This window comes from Hyperoodon ampullatus (genome assembly GCF_949752795.1).
Source record: "Hyperoodon ampullatus genome assembly, chromosome: 6".
In the NCBI taxonomy this organism is placed as follows: domain Eukaryota; kingdom Metazoa; phylum Chordata; class Mammalia; order Artiodactyla; family Ziphiidae; genus Hyperoodon; species Hyperoodon ampullatus.
Window position 1 is genome coordinate 38,294,513 of NC_136919.1, and position 20,986 is coordinate 38,315,498.

Sequence of the window (20,986 nt, forward strand, 5' to 3'; positions counted from 1 at the left end):
TGTAGACTAATGAATAATGTTAAATAAAAGTAATGATTATGGACCTATCTAGGACCAATCTGCCTCATATATATGAAGGAAATATAATGTTTCATCATTGAGTATTAAGCTACCTTTTGGGTTGAAAAATACTTGTTCCTATTTTATTTAGAGATTTTCTTTTTTAAAATCAAGGTTGAATGTCAAATTTTATTTGATGCCTTTTGCATCAGTGGAGGTCATTTGAATTTTCTTCTTAGATCTACCAGCATGATGAATCATATTAATAGATTTCTAATATTGAAACATCCTTACATCCTAGGATTAAACCCTACTTTTTGTTCTGTGAGATTCTGTTTGCTAATATTTTAACTAGATTTTTTAAGCATCTATGCATATGATAGAAATTTTTTGTCTTAATTTTTAAAATGCTTCCTGCTTTTGTGTATATGTATTATTCTTAGCTAAAGCTAGGAAGTTTAGAAAGTTTTAATTTCTGTTCTGGCTACCTTTAAAAGTATAACTTTACTGCATACCTTTACTGTTTCGTTTTTTTAAACTGCATTTACTGAAACCCCTTGAACAATGACAAAATTAGTATGTTTCTCCTTCCTCTCCATCTTGATGATAATTTTATTAGTTGTCCTCTATATCTTTAAATATACATGTATTTTTTTAATTTATTTTTTGGTTTATAGTCTTTACATGATATCTTTGGCTTTGGTTATAAAAGTGTGTATACACTACCTCTCTCATGGGTGTTTAAAATAATCTTTTTATAGGTGGTATTTTGCAATGATTTCCATGTCTGGAGTCTTCTCAGTCACGTTCTCTGTGATATTTGCCTATGTAGCTGATGTTACTCAGGAGCATGAGCGAAGTACCGCTTATGGATCGGTAAGATAATAGATTGTTTTTTAATCAGAGAAATAATGAACATTCTACTAAAAATTCACTGGAAAGTGAGATTTTATTAAAATAGTGTTAAATATTGACTTATGTAAAAGAAAATCCAAAGCAATTGAAATAAAAAAGGAGACTTATGAGAAGTTAAAATAGCAAGATAGAAATTGCTAGTAATTTATTTTCTGGTTTTAGTGTTGGAAGATTGGCAGGATGTGTTGACTTGTCAGTTGCAAAGTTTTTTTTAAAGTTGGTTTGATTTGTTTCTTATTAGCTAATCTCTTGAGGAACCATAAACAGTAAACAGGTGCTACGATCATAGGTCTCTGTGTAGCTAATTAGAATTGGAGAGGTGATAAAACCCCAGCCATGTTAATCCATTGTTACTGTATTGCTAGTTGTGTGACTCAGGCACTTATTTGGGACATGGTACTACAGAAAAAGGACTACATTCATTCAGCAAATAATTGCTGAGTGTATAACAAAAGTCATAGGAGAACTTTTTTGGGTAATTGACAATCATTTCTAATTTTCTTAGGCAAGATAATGGCACTATGATTACGTAGGAGAAGAAAGACCTGTAGAAGATGGCAGACTGAAGCCATTTAGGTCAGAGTGTCACAACTCTGAAAATTATTTAAGTGGTTCAAGGGGAAAAGATGACAGACGAGCATTTGTGGGTATGTGTTCAGTGTGTGAACCTCTTGGGGTAATTGGGTGTGGACAGGAAAAATTTTCCCTTCTTCCCTTTTAGGTTCTTTGGCCAGCATGATAATTAAATTGACGTAAGACTGATTAACAGGAGAAAAACAAATTTAATTTCATTTGTATGGGAGTCCCACAAAGATGTGAGATAACTCAAGGGAAGTCAGGCAATTGAGGCTTATATACCATCTTGAGCTAAGGAGAAAGAGGGTAGGGGTCTGGGGCTACAAGGGGAAGGAAGACAATTCACAGGAAGATGAGGAGAGCAAATATCTGGTAAACAAATGTTTGCCATTCCATGCAGTTAAGTCTGATATAAAAAGTTATCTTTACTATTTGCTCTCTTCCTGGCATAGGCCTCCTGTCTAAATTCTTTTAGGCTGTTAAGGGAAAGGTAAAAAGCTTTTCCTGAGTCTCCTGGGTCTTAATTGCCTTCAGCTAAAAACAATCCACATGCCAAAGTGGCACATTTTGGGGTGGCTTATTCTGCTCCCCTTCAGTGTGCATTGTGCTCTTCTCTCAACTTTCCTGTGTTTGACATGTTCCTAGTAAGAAGATGGAAGAAGAAAGATGATCTGGCTGGGTTGTTGAATGTTTTGGAGGGGGATTGAATGCCAGAAACTCGGGTTACTTCTCTCCTGAGTCTTACTTTTTCTTTTAAATCCCACTTCCTGGAAGACAGTAAGTAGTCATTCAGTGTTGACTCAATGAATAATTGTATGGATCAATGATGGACATATAAGTCAGTCACTGCTGTTCCACAAAACACAACAGCAATTTTTACTTTGTTGACTTTAGACATCAGTAGTTTAAAAACTTCTCCTTCGGCCCCACTTACCCTGTAGCTATTACTTGCTCTCTCCTTTCCTTCTTCCCTCCTCCCCTGAATGTTTCTCATGTCATGTCCTAAAACAGGGGCATCTCCAGAGTGCTACGGAGAGGGAGAAGCAGATAGGAAGGCTTCAAAGAAGGCAGGGTGTTCAAGGTGGGCTCTCAGGGTTGGTCAGCAGATTTGAGGGGTGCCACAAGCCTCATTTATCACACTTGTGCAGCTTTTCTCAACATCACAGAAAACACTCATTTCCCTCCAATTTTATTCAATTTTTGTTCCTTGCTTCCACCAGAAAAACCCCTCATGAAGCTGTTGTGCTAAGCAGTAGTACTTAGGAAAGATTTCAGAGAGAGAGAGAGAGTTCTGGAACCAAAGTGATCATGACTTAGTTCCCCTGTCTCTAGCTCAGTTCTTCATCTGTAAAATGGCAGTTATAATAATGCCTGTTCGTAGGTATGTTGAGAGAAGTTACTGAGAGGAGCACCCTACTGAAATGTGCCCTCAGCCAGCATGTAAGGCTTCCTGACTTGGTCACAGGACCCAGGATTTGGCCAGTGGCTAACCTTTACATTTACCTCTACATATCAGATGTTGAGATGACAAACCTGAAAAAAGTAAAAGAAAAAAAGCTTGCAGGCTACCTTACAGATATAGGAGGATTTATTGCCAGTTAATTATAGGATTGTCAATCAAGTCTAGCTGAAATTCTAAGAAGCATTTTGAGATCTGTTGAAGAATATATATGTATATCTTCCTTACTAAAACTCCTCCAGTAAACAAAGAAAAGTGGTAATTCTTTCAATGGCTGCAATAATGAATTTAAGTTAATGAGAGACTGTTGTGGTGAAGTCATCCTTTAGATTTATTCACTGGTGTTGTATTGAGTGTTAAAGAGGGATTTTAGCTAAATACACAAACTAAGCAAGTAGGCTGCTTTAAGTTTTAAGAAAGATGCAACATTTTACATAGAATTTCATGGGGCCATAGATTCTCAGAAACTCATTCAACAAGTATTTATTGAGCAATGTAACTAATCAAATAAAACAATTAGGAAACCACTGCTGCTCCCTGTCCCCTTCTGATATTTGAAATTTGGTGACTAACCTTTTTATTTTCATTTCCATATTCCACATGATTAAATTGGCTTCCAGAGTATTCATTATTAAATATTTTAATAACAGATTTTTTCCCACTATATTCCTGTTGTTTCTCACTATTACTACATGTATATAATAATTATGTTTTACTTTTTGCATACTTGAAGAAATTAAACTGATCTTTAAGTGTTATACCTGCTTCAGTGTACCACTGAGGGAATGGAGGGAGGAAGTTAGGGTATTATAGGTGGGCATTAGTAGACGGAGAGATGGGAGGAGGAAATCCTGAGCACTGTAGGACCTAACCAAACTGGGCTGTGTTAGGAGGAGGGGGTAGGCCTGCCCCTCTGTGTCTGAGAGCATTTGCCTTGCGGTACCATCTAAGTCAAGTTATGAAGCTTTCAGGTCTTTAGATACATAGACTTGTAAATAATAATGCTCGTGTCTTCTTCGTGTTTTGCAAGACTTAAAGATTCTCATTAAGATTTCTGCCTTTGGTAATTTCTCCATGGCAGTGTACAAATGTTTGAATTATGGAAATACCAGAAAATAGAGCACTTCTCCCTTAGAGCAGTGTTGCAGGATACATCACATGGATGGGAAAGATGAATTTAAAAGTTTACCATGGTTTGGAGTGCATCATTTATTTGATAATGAGCATTAATCTCATAATCAATCTTTTTTTTTTTTTTTTTTTTTTTTGCGGTACGCGGGCCTCTCACTGTTGTGGCCTCTCCTGTTGCGGAGCACAGGCTCCGGACGCGCAGGCTCAGCGGCCATGGCTCACGGGCCTAGCCACTCCGCGGCATGTGGAATCTTCCCGGACTGGGGCATGAACCCATGTCCCCTGCATCGGCAGGTGGACTCTCAACCACTGCATCACCAGGGAAGCCCTAGAGTGCATCATTTATTGATAATGAGCATTAATCTCATAATCAATCATTCTTTATCCCCTTGTTTATATCTGAAGTAGTTACTGTATCCCCTTCAAATTTCTGGGGGAGCTTAGTAGAAGGCAGTCATTTTCTATTCAAAACTGATGTATCGTGTGTTCTTATATATTAAATTATTGTTAAATAGATAATAGTTTAATTCCATTGTTCTTAATGACCAAATCTTGAGTTATTGAACAATCTTTATTTTAGAATATGTCCAATTGGCTAGAATAGAATTATAGTAGAATTAGAAATGTCTTTGACAAATAACGAAATAAATGATTGAGTGTTTTCTTCTGTATACTCCATGATCTTTAGATTCTTTACACTTGGAATGCTGTGGAATTATAGAAGCAGTTTTAGCTGAAATTTAGGTCTAAGTCTGACTGCATTTTAGTGAGAAAGATGAATTTGAGAAATTGGAAAATGGCTTCCAGTTCTTGCTCATCTGTGTGAACTTAAGACATATATTGTTTCTTTATTTGTACATTGAATTGTAGAATATCTTCTCAATTTACATACAGTAATTTGATAAGGATTAAGTAGTGGAAAACGGTTATGAATAAATGAATGAATGACCCATTTTGTGCACGTATGATGTTAGTATTAGCACCTGAGGACCCTGCAGCAATGCTTCCGTAGCACGTGAGGATGCTGCAGCAGTTCTCCCATAGCTGTTTGCATGTCATTGCAATTTATAATATAAAGTTACATGATTGCCTTGATCTTCTTAAATAAAATGAAAAGCCCTGAAGGGCAGGAGCTCTGTCTTCTTATTTATCTGGCACATAGTAGATGCTCAATAAATATTGAACCAGGGAATTGCTGTTCTCCAAATTAGAATTCTCTATACCCCCTTTTTTTCCCCAGAAATTTTTTTACTTTTGGCTTTTATAATATTTTTAGTATAATACTAATTTCCAATACGTTGTATTTTCACATTCAGTTGGGGGGTGATGGATGAAAAAAAAATGTTATTGGCTACCCAGGAGTCATAATTTCGATTTCTGTAGTTTCTATTAAAATCAATTAGAAGTTTAAATAACCAACTTATTATAAATGTGCTTTTGACACTCAGTCTGGTTATAATTTGGAGACTGCCCATTTAAGCTTCTGAACATTCAGATTACATTTCAAATTAAAGGAGCCTTCTACGTGCTTGTAGGAAAGCAGTGTGAAGAAGCTTCACATGGATTCAAGTTGCAAGGGTCATCAGTTGAGTCAGTGGTCTCTGGTATTAGGTGGAGGTTGGGAGTGAGGTGACAGCATGACAAAAGTCCCTAGCCTGGGGATTTCTCCATTTAAAAAGCTTTGGCGTCTCCCTCAACAAATCTTTTCAGATTTTTTGTTGTTGTTATAGCTTTTTCTAAGATTACCAGAGATTTTTCCCCCTCTCAGTGCTAATGAAATGGTGAAACAGTACATGTTTTTGGAAGATGAAATCAAGCCTAGTCTCTGAGTAATTTGTAGATTTTATCATCAACCCTGCAGAAATTTTTTTCATACCTTTCTCTCTACATCCCCATTCCCCAAATAAAGAAAATTAAAACATGTATATTTTATTTATGGGGAAGGTTTTACAATTTTTATTTCTAACAAATCATTATTTTGTATTCTTGTAGCTTTCTAGAATAACTCCAATTAGTTAATAGCTTGTGAACAAGTCCTTAAAACAAAACTACTTTCATTCTTAAAGGTTGTGTGCAACACAATCCTTTTGTCTTTTTAAAGCCAGGGATGGATGGCTTTAGGTATGTACCTGTGGGAACCTGGATGAGAACAGGAATATAGGTGTGCACCTGCAGCAGATGGGACCCTGGGTGAGAGTGTGCTTTTTCCATAGGTCTCAGCCACATTTGCAGCCAGTCTGGTCAGCAGCCCAGCCATTGGAGCGTACCTGTCCGCCAGTTATGGAGACAGCCTTGTTGTGCTGGTGGCCACAGTGGTGGCTCTTCTGGATATCTGCTTCATCTTATTGGCTGTTCCAGAATCTTTGCCAGAGAAAATGAGACCTCTTTCCTGGGGAGCTCCGATTTCTTGGAAACAAGCAGACCCTTTTGCGGTAAATAAAAACATGAAAACATTTACTTTCCTAAATATCTTTCTAAGCCATGCAAATAAAAGAACATTCCTGCAGCCTCAAGCATCCTAGCAGTTGTTGATCTATTTTTTTTTCTCCAGTACAAATTAGAAAAAATGTATTTGCAAGTAAGGGACTGAGGTAGACTGTACACGAAGGAATATATAGAATTGCTACTTCTTAAGTCAAGCATGTGGTTATCCTATGGGAAGAGACAAGAAATGTCCAGTTTATCCCTGATGAAGACTTGGGAAGGAAGGTTTTTTTCTTTTTGCATAGTTGTTTTCATCCTTCTTTTAACAAAATAAATGAAAGTGGCCATTTGAAGTGGTTGTTTCGGTTCACTTAAATTCAAAAAGGGTAAATGCATTTGGACCAACTAAAGTAGTTATTATCTAAGTTGTTAATATACACCCACGTTGAACAGAGGCTTTAAACTTGTCTTTTGCAGATTGAATGGAGTCTTTGTTTTCTCTTTTGTCATGGGGGAATCCCATTAACAACTAGAAAAAGTACTGAGAAGAAGAATCTTCTCTCCCCACCTTCTCTGGTTTGAAATAGTTCTTGAAGAAAATATGTGCAGAAAAAAATAACCAGAGATTTGATATTTGCTTTTTTTCCCTTAAGCTTACCTTTTAGGAAAAATACATATAAGAAAACTAACTCATGAGAAATTCTTTTCTAAAAAGCTCCCTCATTGTATGACCTGTGGACCCTGCTCATTCTGTTTGTGCTGTAATGTCAGATATCAAGAAATAGGTCTGGAGAAAAGGAAACCAGGAGTGGAGCCAGTCAGACCTCCCACCTTGTCAAGCTACACAGAGAAATTCCTCTGTGAAGTGCAACTATTGTGGCTTACTTTTCAGGGCTGTTATGAGGATTGCAGTGAATGTATATAAATGAACCAGTCTAGTGTCTGGTATATAACAAGGTCCCAATAGACATTAGCTACTTTTGCTTTTAATTATATGAAGGTTACAGTTATGATCACCTAGAATGCACTGCAGAACTCTACACTCTGTAGACAACTTTTGGTGCACCTTTTGGTCTACTCAGACATCCTGTGTAGAGAGGAGTATAGGATTTTGGACAAGGTTGTAAAATTCAAAAAGTTGTTACTGGTCAGAGAATCTTGTCGTCACTGACCCCATGGCTGGAGCATACTTATTTGTCTACAAATTTTAAAGGCAAATTTAATGTTAACATTTTAAAGAATAGAGTAAATTTATGTGTAATGAAAACACTGTACTGTTTATGGCTTTAAAGGAGTTGTATTATGAATGAAAGAGAGAGATGAGGTTTTCTTAAAAGGTTCTGAAACAATGTTTTTTCTGGGTCTGTTCATAGGATGTTCAGGGTCTGTTTCAGGATGTGAACCAGTATTGTTAACGAAGAGAGAAAGCTGTAATATTTGAAACATACCTCTGAAATTAGGACTTGTAACCTCCTTAAAGAGATGGTGATAGATTTAATGTTAAGGCTCAATTCCTTTTATAATCCATTCATCTTTTGTTATCTACCTTAATAGATCAAAACAGTGCAGCCAATATCCCAGAAGATCAGTGACATCAGTATCTATTTGCTTTTTATATGTTTCTGTTTCTGCTTATTCCTAGTCACTGAAGAAAGTTGGAAAAGATTCTACCATCTTACTAATCTGCATCACCGTTTTTCTTTCATACCTTTCTGAGGCTGGACAGTATTCAAGTTTTTTCCTCTACCTCAGGCAGGTGAGTAGTGAGTGCCTAGTAGCTTTTTTAAACATGAGGAAAATCAGAGATTGGGATCTGGCTAGAGGTATTTTGTGGGAAAACACTGTAGAGAAAAAAATTGTGTTAACTTGCTTCTAGTTATAAATGTAGGTGCTGACATATAATTAGTAGTCAGGAGACCTTTAGTGCAATAATTTTTAAAATACAATAAAATGTTTACTGTGGAAAAAATTTCTTTGAGAGTTATACAGAAAGAGAATTAGTAGAAACAGAATTTTTTTTTTTTTTTTTTTTTTTTTTTTTTTGCGGTACGCGGGCCTCTCACTGTTGTGGCCTCTCCCGCTGCAGAGCACAGGCTCTGGACGTGCAGGCCCAGCGGCCATGGCTCACGGGCCCAGCCGCTCCGCGGCATGTGGGATCCTCCCAGACCGGAGCACGAACCCGCGTCCCCCGCATCGGCAGGCGGACTCTCAACGACTGCGCCACCAGGGAAGCCCAGAATTTATTAAATCTTTAATAATACCCATTAAATTTCACAGAGAGGTAAAGTTTATTTCAGCAGTGCCCTGACCCTTGGGTCTGATCACAGCCAGCTTGCTTAGCCATCTGTAGTAGGCCATAGCTCAACACCACTGTAGACTTCAAGGTGGCTCACAAATAATTACCAAAATAATCTTTTCTCCCTTCTGATTTTTCTCTTTAAAAATTTACACTTTACTTTGACCTCCCCAAAAGGCAATTGACTTACAGCAATTTTTTTAAAAAGTTCCCTTTTCCAACTGTTGTTTTAGGTCTCTGGGATTGCTAAGACCTGAGTTGCCTTCCATTGCAATCCTGTCTTGGTCTTTTACTGATTTCACTGGAAGTCCTCCTAATGGTTTACTCCACTTTGTCAAAGCAAGCCTCCTCCTAAGATAAATTCCACTATTTTTAGAGATATTTTTAAATAAAATTTGTTAAATTCTCCATTCTCATAGTTTTCCTGAGAGTATGAGACTATAATATTTTATATGGTGTCATGTTTAAGTAAAACGTTTTTCAAGCAGTTTTATTTTTGTTTTGCTCATTATGGTGGGTGGATGTTGGAGATTTAGAAGGAAGAGTGGTGAGATAGTGTGGTTAATGTAGAAAATTATATATGCATACATTAAATTACATTAAATTTGCATTTAATGTAGAAAATAATGTAGGAAAAATGGGAAAGTCCAAGGAAGAAAGTGAAAAAACATGTCTCCTTCTCAAAGTGTTCAACATAGAGTTCCCAGCAAATCTATTTCTAGGTATATAGCCAAGAGAATTGAAAACACATACCTATACAAAAACTCTTACACAAATTATTATTCATAGTAGCCAAAAAGTAGAAACAACCCGTATGCCTATTAACTGATGAAATGGATCAACAAATGTGAAATATCTATACAATGGAATGTTATTATTTGGCAATAAAAAGCAATGAAGCACTGATACACACTACAGCCTGGGTGAACTTTGAAAACATTATTATAAGTGAAAGAAGCCAGACCATATATAGTATGATTCCATTTGTATGAAATGCTCAGAATAAATAAATCCATAGAGATAGAAAGTAGATTACTGGCTAGGTGGTAGAGTAGGCTGGGGGAATGGGAATCCTAATGGGGTACCATGTTTCTTTGAGGAGTGATGAGAGCTTTTAAAATTGATCATGGTGATAATTTACCAACTCTGTGAATATAAAACTAAAACCATTGAATTGTACACTTGTAATGGGTGAATTGTATGGTATTTTAATTCTGTCTCAATAAAGCTGTTTTAAAAAGTATATTTACGGGGGTTGTGGGGAGGGATGGACTGGGAGTTTGGGGTGAGTTTGGGGTTAGTAGATGCAAACTATTACATATAGAATGGATGGACATCAGGGTCCTACTGTATAGCACAAGGAACTATATATTCAGTGTCCTGGGATAAACCGTAATGGAAAAGAATATAAAAGAGAATGTATATTATGTATAACTGAGTCACTTTGCTGTACAGCAGAAACGGATGCATTTTAAGTCAATACTTCAATTAAAAAAATATATATATATTTACAAATTAGACTGAGAAATAGATTCCAATTTTTAAAAATTGCATTTGATTAGAGAGTAATAGGATATTGTTAATGTCAGCAGCACTGGTTTGGGAACCAGAGGTTCTAGCTCTAACTCTTTTTATTAGCTAGTTGTGTAACTTGAAGGAAGACGGTCATTTATGAAATGTGAAGATTGTATACAATAATTTTTAAAGGTTTTTTCTGAATTTTATAAAGTTTCAATAGATAGGGCAAATAAAAACTTGATATTTAAAACTTAAAAGTTTTAGTAGGCATTTCAGAGCTGCTGTTAAGATTAAGAGGCTTAGAAATCATTACCAGCTAACTTTGGCTGCTCATTAGAATTAGAATCACCATGGAAGCTTTTTAAAACATACCTGTGTCTGGGCCCAGAGAGTCTGATTTAATTGGTCTCAAGTGGATTCCAGCATCTCATTTCTCCTCTCTCCCTTCTCTTCTCCCCTTCTCTGTTGCCCACATGATTTTAACGTGCAGCCAAAGTTGAGAGCCACTGACTTTGCCAGTGAGCATACTCTGTGTTGGCAGCATCAAAAATCGAATCATTTTCTTCATGTTCTCTCCAACGCTTGATAATGTTATGTTTGTCTCTTGGTGGGTTGCGGATGGGGATGGATATGAAAAAAATAGGTAGGCCTACAATAGAATTTTTTTTTTTTGCGGTACGTGGGCCTCTCACTGTTGTGGCCTCTCCCATTGTGGAGCACAGGCTCCGGACGCACAGGCTCAGCGGCCATGGCTCATGGGCCCAGCCGCTTTGCGGCATGTGGGATCCTCCCAGACTGGGGCACGAACCCATGTCCCCTGCATCGGCAGGCGGACTCTCAACCACTGCGCCACCAGGGAAACCCCGAAAATATTATCTTAATATTTAATATTTGTTAAATTAAGTTGTGCTGCTTATAATGATTTCTTATGACAGATTTAGATATAAATTATCGGTTAAATAGGTTCAACTTTGAGCACTGCCTAATTTGCCATTGTCAAGGTTTTATGAACTTTCCTCAACTATTTTATTCTATGGCTTTAATGGAACATAACATTCCTTATTTTTATAATACCTGTATTACAAAGTGTTTTCATTTCCACAGGTCATAGGTTTTGGATCTGTTAAAATTGCAGCATTCATAGCTATGGTAGGAATTCTGTCTATTGTGGCTCAGGTGAGTGTTATTTTACCCATCCTTTTTTTTTTTTTTTAATGTTTTTAATCTGAAGTAACTGTAGATTCATAGGAAGCTGCAAAGAAATATTCATGGAGATCTCCTGCACCACTACCTCAGTTCCCCTCCTCCTCTGCCATGGTAACATCTTATGTCCTGTGGTACAATATCAAACCCAGTAAACTGACATGGATACAGACCATAGAGTTATTACATTTTTAATAGAATCTTAAGGTTATGATTTAGGAGGAATTTAACACAACTTTTCAATACTTTATAGAGCACATGTTGTTACCTCTAATGGATCAATTCAGCAAATAAAAATTTGCTTTTACAACCACCAACCACAATCTAACTCCAGTATTGCAAAATTAACCAGAAAAATGTTTCAGTATTATTTTAATATTGAAAATTAATGAAGGTGAAAAGCAGAAATGAAATTTTGTAACTATTACAATCCTTGCTATCCCCAGGACTGAAGAAATGTGGTAAGTCAGTACGTTAGGATATATGTAATGAGTAAAGAGTATTTATTAAACATTTCCCCATCTATTATAGGACCACAAGAGGCAGGGCATATGTGCTTTAAATTAATTCATTGATATGCTTAGGTGCATTCACTATATCATATGGCACTGTTACGAGGCTGTTTTCCTGAAACAGCTATATGCTGCTTTAAAGCATCGTAGGCCAGGTGGAGCACTCTTCTGTGATAACTCTCTCAAAGAGAAATGAGAAGCCTGCAAAACTGCTTTGCCCAAATATTAGAATTGACAAGGCTTACAGGAATGCATCAAACCAAGGGCCTTTTATTTTTTTTAAGTGTATCAGCAAATGTAAATTATGTTAAACTTTCAAGTTGCTTATGATTTTGCCTTGTTTTTAATATTAACTCTGGTTAGTCAATTAGCCCAGATTCATCTTTTATCCTGTGCCTTTTCAGGCTATCTCACCTAATTTTTTAGCAGAGTATATATTTGTTAAAATCACATTTGTATCAGTCCAACTTTGTGAAACTGTTAACTCCCACCAAAGTCCCACATATTCTGTAAATGTTCATCAGGGGTTTGCTGTTCACTGGTGGCTAAATTATTGGCATTTCTCCAAAGAGACAGAGGCATTTTCTTCTCAATCACAGTAACTGTTGAACAGCTGTGATGACCTTTTGGGAAGTGATAAGCACCAGATAAACAGGTTTCTGGCGAGGAGGCCGAAGGCCCTGAGCCCAGGTTAGTCTGGGAAGGCCCCGAAGTTTCACCCCTTTAGAGCTACATCAGTACTGCACGGCCTCCAAGGTCTTAGGTCAGGTGGTCTGCCATTTTGAGATTCTTGGTCACCATTAATGGGCTTCCCCATAGAACTTGCATCAGATCTTGTGCTTGTGTTCATATGATTACTCAGGATTATCCCCTTTGCTTTGCAGACGGTCTTTCTTACCATCTTGATGAGATCATTAGGGAATAAGAACACCGTTCTCCTTGGTTTGGGTTTTCAGATGTTCCAGTTAGCCTGGTACGGTTTTGGATCTCAGGCATGGTAAGCCTCTCCCATGGATTCTTATGAACTAATAGACAGATGTATCTTTTAGAGAGCTCGAATTAGTTGAGTGTGATGTGAAGGAAGCAGGAGTTACTTTACTGGCATAGTGTATTCAACATTTCAAAAACTGTTGAGACTTAATTTGGGGAAGGGTAGAGCTGGTAATTTAGGATTATTTGGATAGATTGCCTTCACCTCAGCAGGCTTTCAGTGAGTTGTTACTTCCTCCAACCCTCCAAAAAAAAGTTTTATGCCTAATTTTTAAACACATTTGTCAATTTTTGGAGACAGCACATTATAGGCAAAAACAAAACAAGAAGACAAGGAAAAATGACTGATTATGGTGGAATTTACTACTATCATTAGCTGAGTGACTTTGGACAGTGACATAACCTTTATAATACAAAGCATATGAGTTAGATGAACACTGCTATCTCCTCCAGAATCTTGTGTATCCTGATCAGTTATTACTCCTGATGTATTAGATTCCCATTAAGAGGAAGGAAGGTCAAATTAAGCCCTGTGGAATAAGAAGAAATAAAAAGAATTTTGAGTGCTATTTTGTTGTGTGGCAAGTTTCCCTATGTGCCTGGCTACCAAATACTAGAGTCCATATCTCCGTTTTAGATATTTGATTTGGTCCCCATTTTGCAGTCATAAATGGATGACACAATTTAGAAGAACTCGAAATGCTCTAGGTGGTCAGTGGTTGATTCTTCTTGTTCTTGGAAATCTTAATTTCAGTCCCATGAACTTTGGTTCAATAGCTGATTCAGTCAAACTCATGCTACCTTAGAAAGATTCTGTCGACCTAAAGGGTTTTTCCTTTTAAATAAGGACGTGCATGTCATCCCCAAGAGAGTCTGGCCAAGCAGGTTTTAAGCCCAGGTGGGGCCTCACTTTGCTCACACTCAACACCTAATACTGACACACATGTAGGTTCCTTTCATTGAGAAAAAACAAAGGTCTAAAGGAAGCACACTTGGAAGTCTGCAGGATGTCATCCTGAACTTCAGGTCTCTGAAGTGTTGTGTGCCACCAACTTTTTCTGTCGGTGGCACACAACGCTTTATTGAGGGGTAGAAAACTGAGCAGCTCAAAGACAGTATGGAGCTGAGCCTTTGAGAAGTACAAAGAAAAAAGTGGAAAATTGGTAGGGAAAATGTGATATTTATAGGAACAAGAAATCCTTTTGCATTTCATTGAGCTTACATCTAAATATGGTAATAGGGAAACTAGGAAGAAGAACAGATTTGACAGAGGTAAAATAAAGAAATGAAACTTTCCCAGCCCGTGAAGTGATCAGTATTAACAGATGCAAAACCTTCTAGGTTAAAAAAAAAATCCATTTTTAAATAGGAAAAAAATAAATGTAATTTAACACAAGAAAACAGAAAGCATTTTGTGCTTTTGCCATTGATTGTACTCTGAACAGCAAGCTCATTGGGGCTGGCCTGCTCCCTGACCGCAGCCTGTCCTGTCATTGCAGGATGATGTGGGCAGCAGGGACCGTGGCCGCCATGTCCAGCATCACATTTCCAGCAGTCAGTGCCCTCGTCTCTCGGAATGCAGAGTCAGATCAGCAAGGTGAGGTCACTGTTTTCCTCCTTCAACGGAGACGTACCTGCCGTAAGCATGAGCAACTCTGAGCCTCTCTTCACATCAGCAAAGCAAGATGTTACAGCCATGTGGTCCCTGCTCAACAATCATACCTATTTACTTTGGCAAATAGGAAAATTCTGTTTTCCTTCCTACTTTGATCTTTGATCATATTTTTGAAATCTGGACTCAGCAGGTCAGAATACTAAGACAACTATCCATTTTCTCTTTTCAGTTTTGACTCCTCTTTTATTTGTCACCGTTAGAATTTACTAGACTTTAATCATATTTTAACAGAGTAGTTAGTAAAACAATGAGTTCTTTCACTGAAATTTCTTTAATTTGGAATCACTCAAAGTCCATTACTCAACTTAGGAAATGATTCTTTGAGTGGATAAAGAAAAATAAATCTGAGCAGTTCTTGATAATTGGATGCAGAGTGAGAGACAAAATTAAGATGACTATGTCGAGTAGCACTCTGTCTAGACTCTTACTTCATCCTTCTTGTGCCTCTGGCTTCCCTATCAAGCAGTTCCTACTGCCAAAATTAGTCCTTTTCTTTCTCCATTACTTAATGGCTTACCTGACTGTAGTCAGGAAGTAGTGAACTTCAGAAGAAAAAAATTTTAATGCCTTAGAGATATTTTTAAAGTTTCAATAAAAAACTAGATTGGAAAAGCTAGTTTATTCATTGCACCTATTTTTCCATATCAGAAATTAGCCATCTTATTCATATTTACTTTTATTTTTTTTAATCTTTTTTTTTTTTTTTTTTTTACAGTAGGTCCTTGTTGGTTATCTATTTTAAATATAGCAGTATCATTTGAAGACCACAAATTCTGTGTGTTACCCTGGTTATGTTAACTTAGCTGACTGCATCCTTGGGGAGGTGTGCTTGAAGTAAAGGTATGAGCTATCTGTGAAGGATGGACATTGCCTTGGCATCTAAGAGACACTGTCCTATCTCAGGGCATGAATTTTCTTTGGCTTTTTTTATGCTTACATGTATTAATACAGATGTTTCTAAATGTCAGCATATAAACTTATTAGAACACACTGTATTAGGTTGAATTATATTTGACCATTTTTGATTTACAGCAACATTCATCTCATGATTCAAGCTAATTTTTTACCTGCCACATTAGATACCAGAGATATCTAGAAATTAGCACTTGGGTTTTTCAGTAGAGGTGTACAGGGAGATGGACCTGGAGTATAGAGGTCACTGCGAGGAACATAATCTGTCTGAAGGTGCTGGGAGCACACAGCATCAAGACCGCTATGGACTCACACATGGGCAGGGATACAAGAGGCAAAGGGCAGATTTTTATTGTAAAAGCACCATTAAATGAGTATAAAAGGAAAATCTCAATCCACAGAAAAGTGTAAATTGCCTATAAATGGAGAATATCAAAACTTTTTATTATTCCCTGATTACAGGAAGATCTGCTGTTAGGGAATTCAGCCTCAAAGGGATTTTAGAAACATCACTGTCATTTCATACCCTATAGATCTTAGGACATTGAGTGAGGACAACATTAAAAGGATATAGAAAACCAAGGAAACATTTGTGCAATGAATGAAAATATGATGGGTAAAGTCCCTAAAATCTACTTTCCACAGCCTAGACTACTCAGTCCAGCAGAAGCAGTATTTCATATTAGTAAGAAAGTACTGTTAGTCTCCAATCTGAGAAGACTGGCTCCCTTCTCTTTTTTCTGACCTAGGAGTTGCCCAGGGTGTCATAACTGGAATAAGAGGACTGTGTAATGGCGTGGGGCCAGCCCTGTATGGCTTCGTATTCTACATGTTCCACATGGAACTGACTGAGTTGGAACTGGAATTGAAATCTAACAATGCTGCCCTGCAGGTAATTTGGTAATAAGTCTAGGTTTACAATAGCATTTGTGTCTGATTTATAGCAAAATCTTCCGACCTCAAATTTGGAAAGTGTTCTTATTTTTATAATACTATTGTATTTGACAGTAGTAAGTGCTATGTTCATTGCTTCCTGGGACTAGGGAGGGATCATTTCAGTGATTTAATATCTTATGTAAAAGATTTGTCTTAACTTTGTTCAGATTCTGTTTTCACCTATATAATTACTCTGATCAGAATGCTGTCCTCTGGTGAAGCTCAGGCCAAATAAAAGATGAAATGACCTAAAATTCCAGCTAGAATTTGAGCTAGAGTGCTTTTTCTACTATTTATTTGCTATTACTTCCCTCCTTCCAAGCTATATTTAATATAGATTTCTATACAAAATTGGAATTACTGTTCATGTACATAGTGCATGAACTCAGGTCACAGGGCAGGATTAGAGATAAACAACTATTGTTTACATGTTTGGTTAAGCTGTTGGAAAGTTTGGTTAAGCTGTTGGAAAGTGGTGCACAAAGCAGTGATTAGTTGCCCTCCATCATATTCCAGACACCAGGCTCTGTTAGAATTTGCTATGACACTTAATGAACATTTGCTTATGAGAAAATAACTCACTTTTCAGTGGTGTGCTATTTTGGGGTCGTCCAGGATTAATTTTGATTGGAAAGACTAACCAAATTCTTCATCTTCATTTGTTTCCCACACCCATCAGGGAGCTGTCATCCCAGGCCCACCGTTTTTATTTGGGGCATGTATAGTTCTTATATCTTTTCTGGTTGCCTTATTCATCCCTGAATACAGTAAAGGCAGTGGAATTCAAAAACACAGCAACAGCATCAGCGGCAGCCTAACCAACACAACAGAACGAGGCAGTGATGAAGACATTGAGCCACTACTGCAGGACAGCAGCATCTGGGAGCTCTCTTCCTTCGAGGAGCCTGGGAATCAGTGCACTGAGCTATAAACTCTGAAGAAACGAGAATTCTGTAGACTCCATCTCTGAGAGCCATGGGGGAGCCACACCACACTGGAGACTTCATGGTGCTGGAGGGGAGATACTAGTGGCATCCTTCAGGGCCGAGTTTGAGAAGTAACCTCCACCCCTCGTCTCCTGCCCCTTCCTCCTCCTGTTCCTTTTCTACCATTCTTTTTCTTTCTGCTTATATGTTAGAACAAGTTAAGGTTGAAATACTTTTCTGCAAATAAATGCAACTCTCAAAGTTATCTGGAGTCCTCACTTTGAAACTCAGAAAAAGTCATCTCTGGTAGAAAGGATGACTTTCCTTTAATAACTCCAGAGTAAGAGTGACCATGTCCTTTTCAGTAGAAGGTGCAGGATTAGTAACAACTGCCTTCTCTGGCAAAATTTGAGATAAAGAATCCCATATTTTCTTCCCTTCTGTTTCTCTGAACTGTGCCCGTTTAGCCCATAAGTGTTTATGAGTGGCGGCTCCAAGAGTCACTCAGTATCAGGGATCTATTGCCTTTGTTCAAAGGTCAAGCAAATAACTAGTCTTACTCTCCTTTCCTTCTCTCTACTTCCTATTCTTGGCTAGAGTGAAATTCAGCATATACACCTCTGGACAGTAATAATATTGATTAGTGATAACCTTTACCAGATGAAGGAAAATTTTTTAATAAATATAAATCATGAAGAACTAGCAATTCAGATTCCTGGACCTAATGTTTTGGTTAGATCCAAGGTGATTTTACAGAAGAAAAACATACATCAGCCATTCTGGTGGCAACATAGAAATTGGAGGGTGCTTGTAAGAAAGTTTTCAACAATGTAAACATTCCTAAGTGAGAATGAGAGTTAGTAACTGGATACCAGTGGAGTTTATATCCAAGTTTAGACTCACGTAATGCATTCTTACTATATTTGCTCCTACCCACATCTCCTGTGTCTTACTTTTCAGTGTTTCTTATTCATCACACCCCTGCCTTAACTGCTCTATGTAGGCATTTGTTTTCAGTCAGTCTTTATTTTCATCTATGTATCTGCCATTTGAATCTCATGGGAATATGCACAGCAAATTCCTTTCTAAAATATAATGGTTTAAGAAGCTCAGTTTCACAATAAGTGTCTTGCTAATTTTTCGAGATGTTTTATGGACAAAGAAAACTTTACAGATTATATGTATTTTCATGCACCAGTAAGTGGACCATTAACTAGGGCCCATCTTTAACACAGCACTCCTTTGAAAGTTTTATAGGTATGAAATATATGTAGATGTTCATAAGGAGTTTTAATTTTTTTTGATGGGGTGCTATGTAAATCTTGTATTTATAAATGTAATGAAGGTATTGACAGAAAAAAATATATACAACTTTTATAAAGGATTGTGTACTGACTGAATACATTTAAAAGAAAATATATTTTGAAACCTGTTCTGCTGCGAACAAAGATAACATATCTTTTTACTATGCTGTTGGTTTTTAAGTTAAGCTTCCTAATGCATAATAAATTTGCAACGGATACTTTTATGTCTTTTGTGTTTCTTTAAAGCGAACAGTACCATTGATCTTTGGGTTCTCCTTTGAGTGACTTTCAACTGAAATAAGTTTTTAGTCCTTAAGCTAATGCAGAAGATATGTGTATTTTCAAAATAAGTTTCATTTCAAAATCTCCCTTCAAAAAGTTGTGATCTTCAAAAAGAGATCACAACTATTTTTTATTTTTAAAAAAAGCAGGGGTACAAACATACTTGTAGGGCTTCCCTGGTGGCGCAGTGGTTGCGAGTCCGCCTGCCGATGCAGGGGACGCAGGTTCGTGCCCCGGTCTGGGAAGATCCCACATGTCGCAGAGCGGCTGGGCCCGTGAGCCATGGCCGCTGAGCCTGCACGTCCGGAGCCTGTGCTCCGCAACGGGAGAGGCCACAGCAGTGAGAAGCCCGCGTACCGCAAAACAAAAACAAAAACAAAACAAACATACTTGTACACCCATGTTTATTAGCAGCATCATTCACAGTAACCAAAAGGTGGAAGCAACCCATGTCCATTGTTGGATGAATGGATAAAGAAAATATGGTATATATTATACATAAATGGAATATTATTTGGCCTTTAAAAGGAACGAAATTCTGACACATGCTACAATGTGGATGAACCTTGAAGATATGCTAAGTGAAATAAGGCAGTCACAAGTTGACAAGTACTATATGGTTCAACTTATATGAAATATCTAGTCAAATTCATACAGAAAGTAGAATAGTGGTTGCAGGACTAAGGGGAAAGGGAAGTTATTATTTAATGGGTAGAGTTTCAGTTTTGCAGGTAAAGTTCTGGAGATGGATGGTGAGGATGGTTGCACAACAATGTAAATGTACTTAATGCCACTGAACTACTTAAAAATGGCTTAAATGATCCATTTTATGTTATATATATATATATTTTATATATAAATTTATTTATTTATTTTTGGCTCTGTTGGGTCTTCGTTTCTGTGCGCGGGCTTTCTCTAGTTGCGGCGAGCGGGGGCCACTCCTCATCGCGGTGCGCGGGCCTCTCACTGTCGCGGCCTCTCTTGTTGCAGAGCACAGGCTCCAGATGCGCAGGCTCAGTAATTGTGGCTCACGGGCCTAGTTGCTCTGCGGCATGTGGGATCTTCCCAGACAAGGGCTCAAACCCGTGTCCCCTGCACTGGCAGGCAGATTCTCAACCACTGCACCACCAGGGAAGCCCTATGTTAGGTATATTTTGCCACAGTTTTTAAAAGATGCTCTCATGGAGTCTTTGTTCTTTACCACTGCTTATCAAAATTTTAGTTTCTTTACCCAGTATAACAAATGTCATTTTTTTAAATTAGGTAGATTTTTTAAATTGAGATAAAATTAACCATTTTAACCATTCCAAAGTGGTTTTTAGTTTAGTGGTTTTTAGTTTATTCACAAGGTTGTACAGCTATTAGCACTATCTAATTCCAGAACATTTCCATCATCCCAAAAGAGAAAACCCATACCCATTAGCAATCACTACCAATTCCCCCTATCCCCATCCCCTAGAAACCAGTAATATACTTTATGTCTATAGATTTGCCTATTTTGGACATTTCATATAAATGGAATCATACAGTATGTGACCTTTTGTGTCAGGCTTCTTTCACATAGCATGTTTTCAAGGTTCATCTATGTTGTAGCATGTGTCAATTTTTATTCCTTTTTAAGGCTGAATATTCCACTGTGTGGCATATATCACATTTTCTTTATTCAGTTATCAATTGATAATGTACCAATCAAATGTCAGTTGGCATTTGGATTGTTCTCACTTTTAGGTTATGAATAATGCTGCTATAAACATTCTTGTCTAAGTTTTTGTGTGAACATGTCCTCCTAGGTGTGTGTCAGGGAGTAGAGTTGCTAGGTCATGTAGTAACTATGATTAGCCATCTGAGCAACCAACACAGAGCTGCACATTTTACATTCTCATCAGTAATGTAAGAGGGCTTCAGTTTCTCTGTATCCTTGCCAACA

General features: G+C 37.5%; 1 protein-coding gene across 1 annotated transcript in view; it reads left to right on the plus strand.

Moving 5' to 3' along the window:
* Positions 1 to 17,478, plus strand: part of MFSD14B (major facilitator superfamily domain containing 14B) — a gene marked incomplete at its 3' end in the record, with an annotated part of 78,858 nt that extends 61,380 nt beyond the window's left edge. The window contains exons 5-12 of the mRNA XM_079706463.1: positions 762 to 876; positions 6,295 to 6,513; positions 8,148 to 8,261; positions 11,424 to 11,495; positions 12,919 to 13,031; positions 14,524 to 14,621; positions 16,361 to 16,503; positions 17,227 to 17,478. Of these exons, the coding sequence (XP_079562589.1) occupies positions 762 to 876; positions 6,295 to 6,513; positions 8,148 to 8,261; positions 11,424 to 11,495; positions 12,919 to 13,031; positions 14,524 to 14,621; positions 16,361 to 16,503; positions 17,227 to 17,478 (1,126 nt within the window). The remainder of the gene's footprint in view (positions 1 to 761; positions 877 to 6,294; positions 6,514 to 8,147; positions 8,262 to 11,423; positions 11,496 to 12,918; positions 13,032 to 14,523; positions 14,622 to 16,360; positions 16,504 to 17,226) is intronic.
* Between the last annotated feature and the right edge of the window lie 3,508 nt (positions 17,479 to 20,986).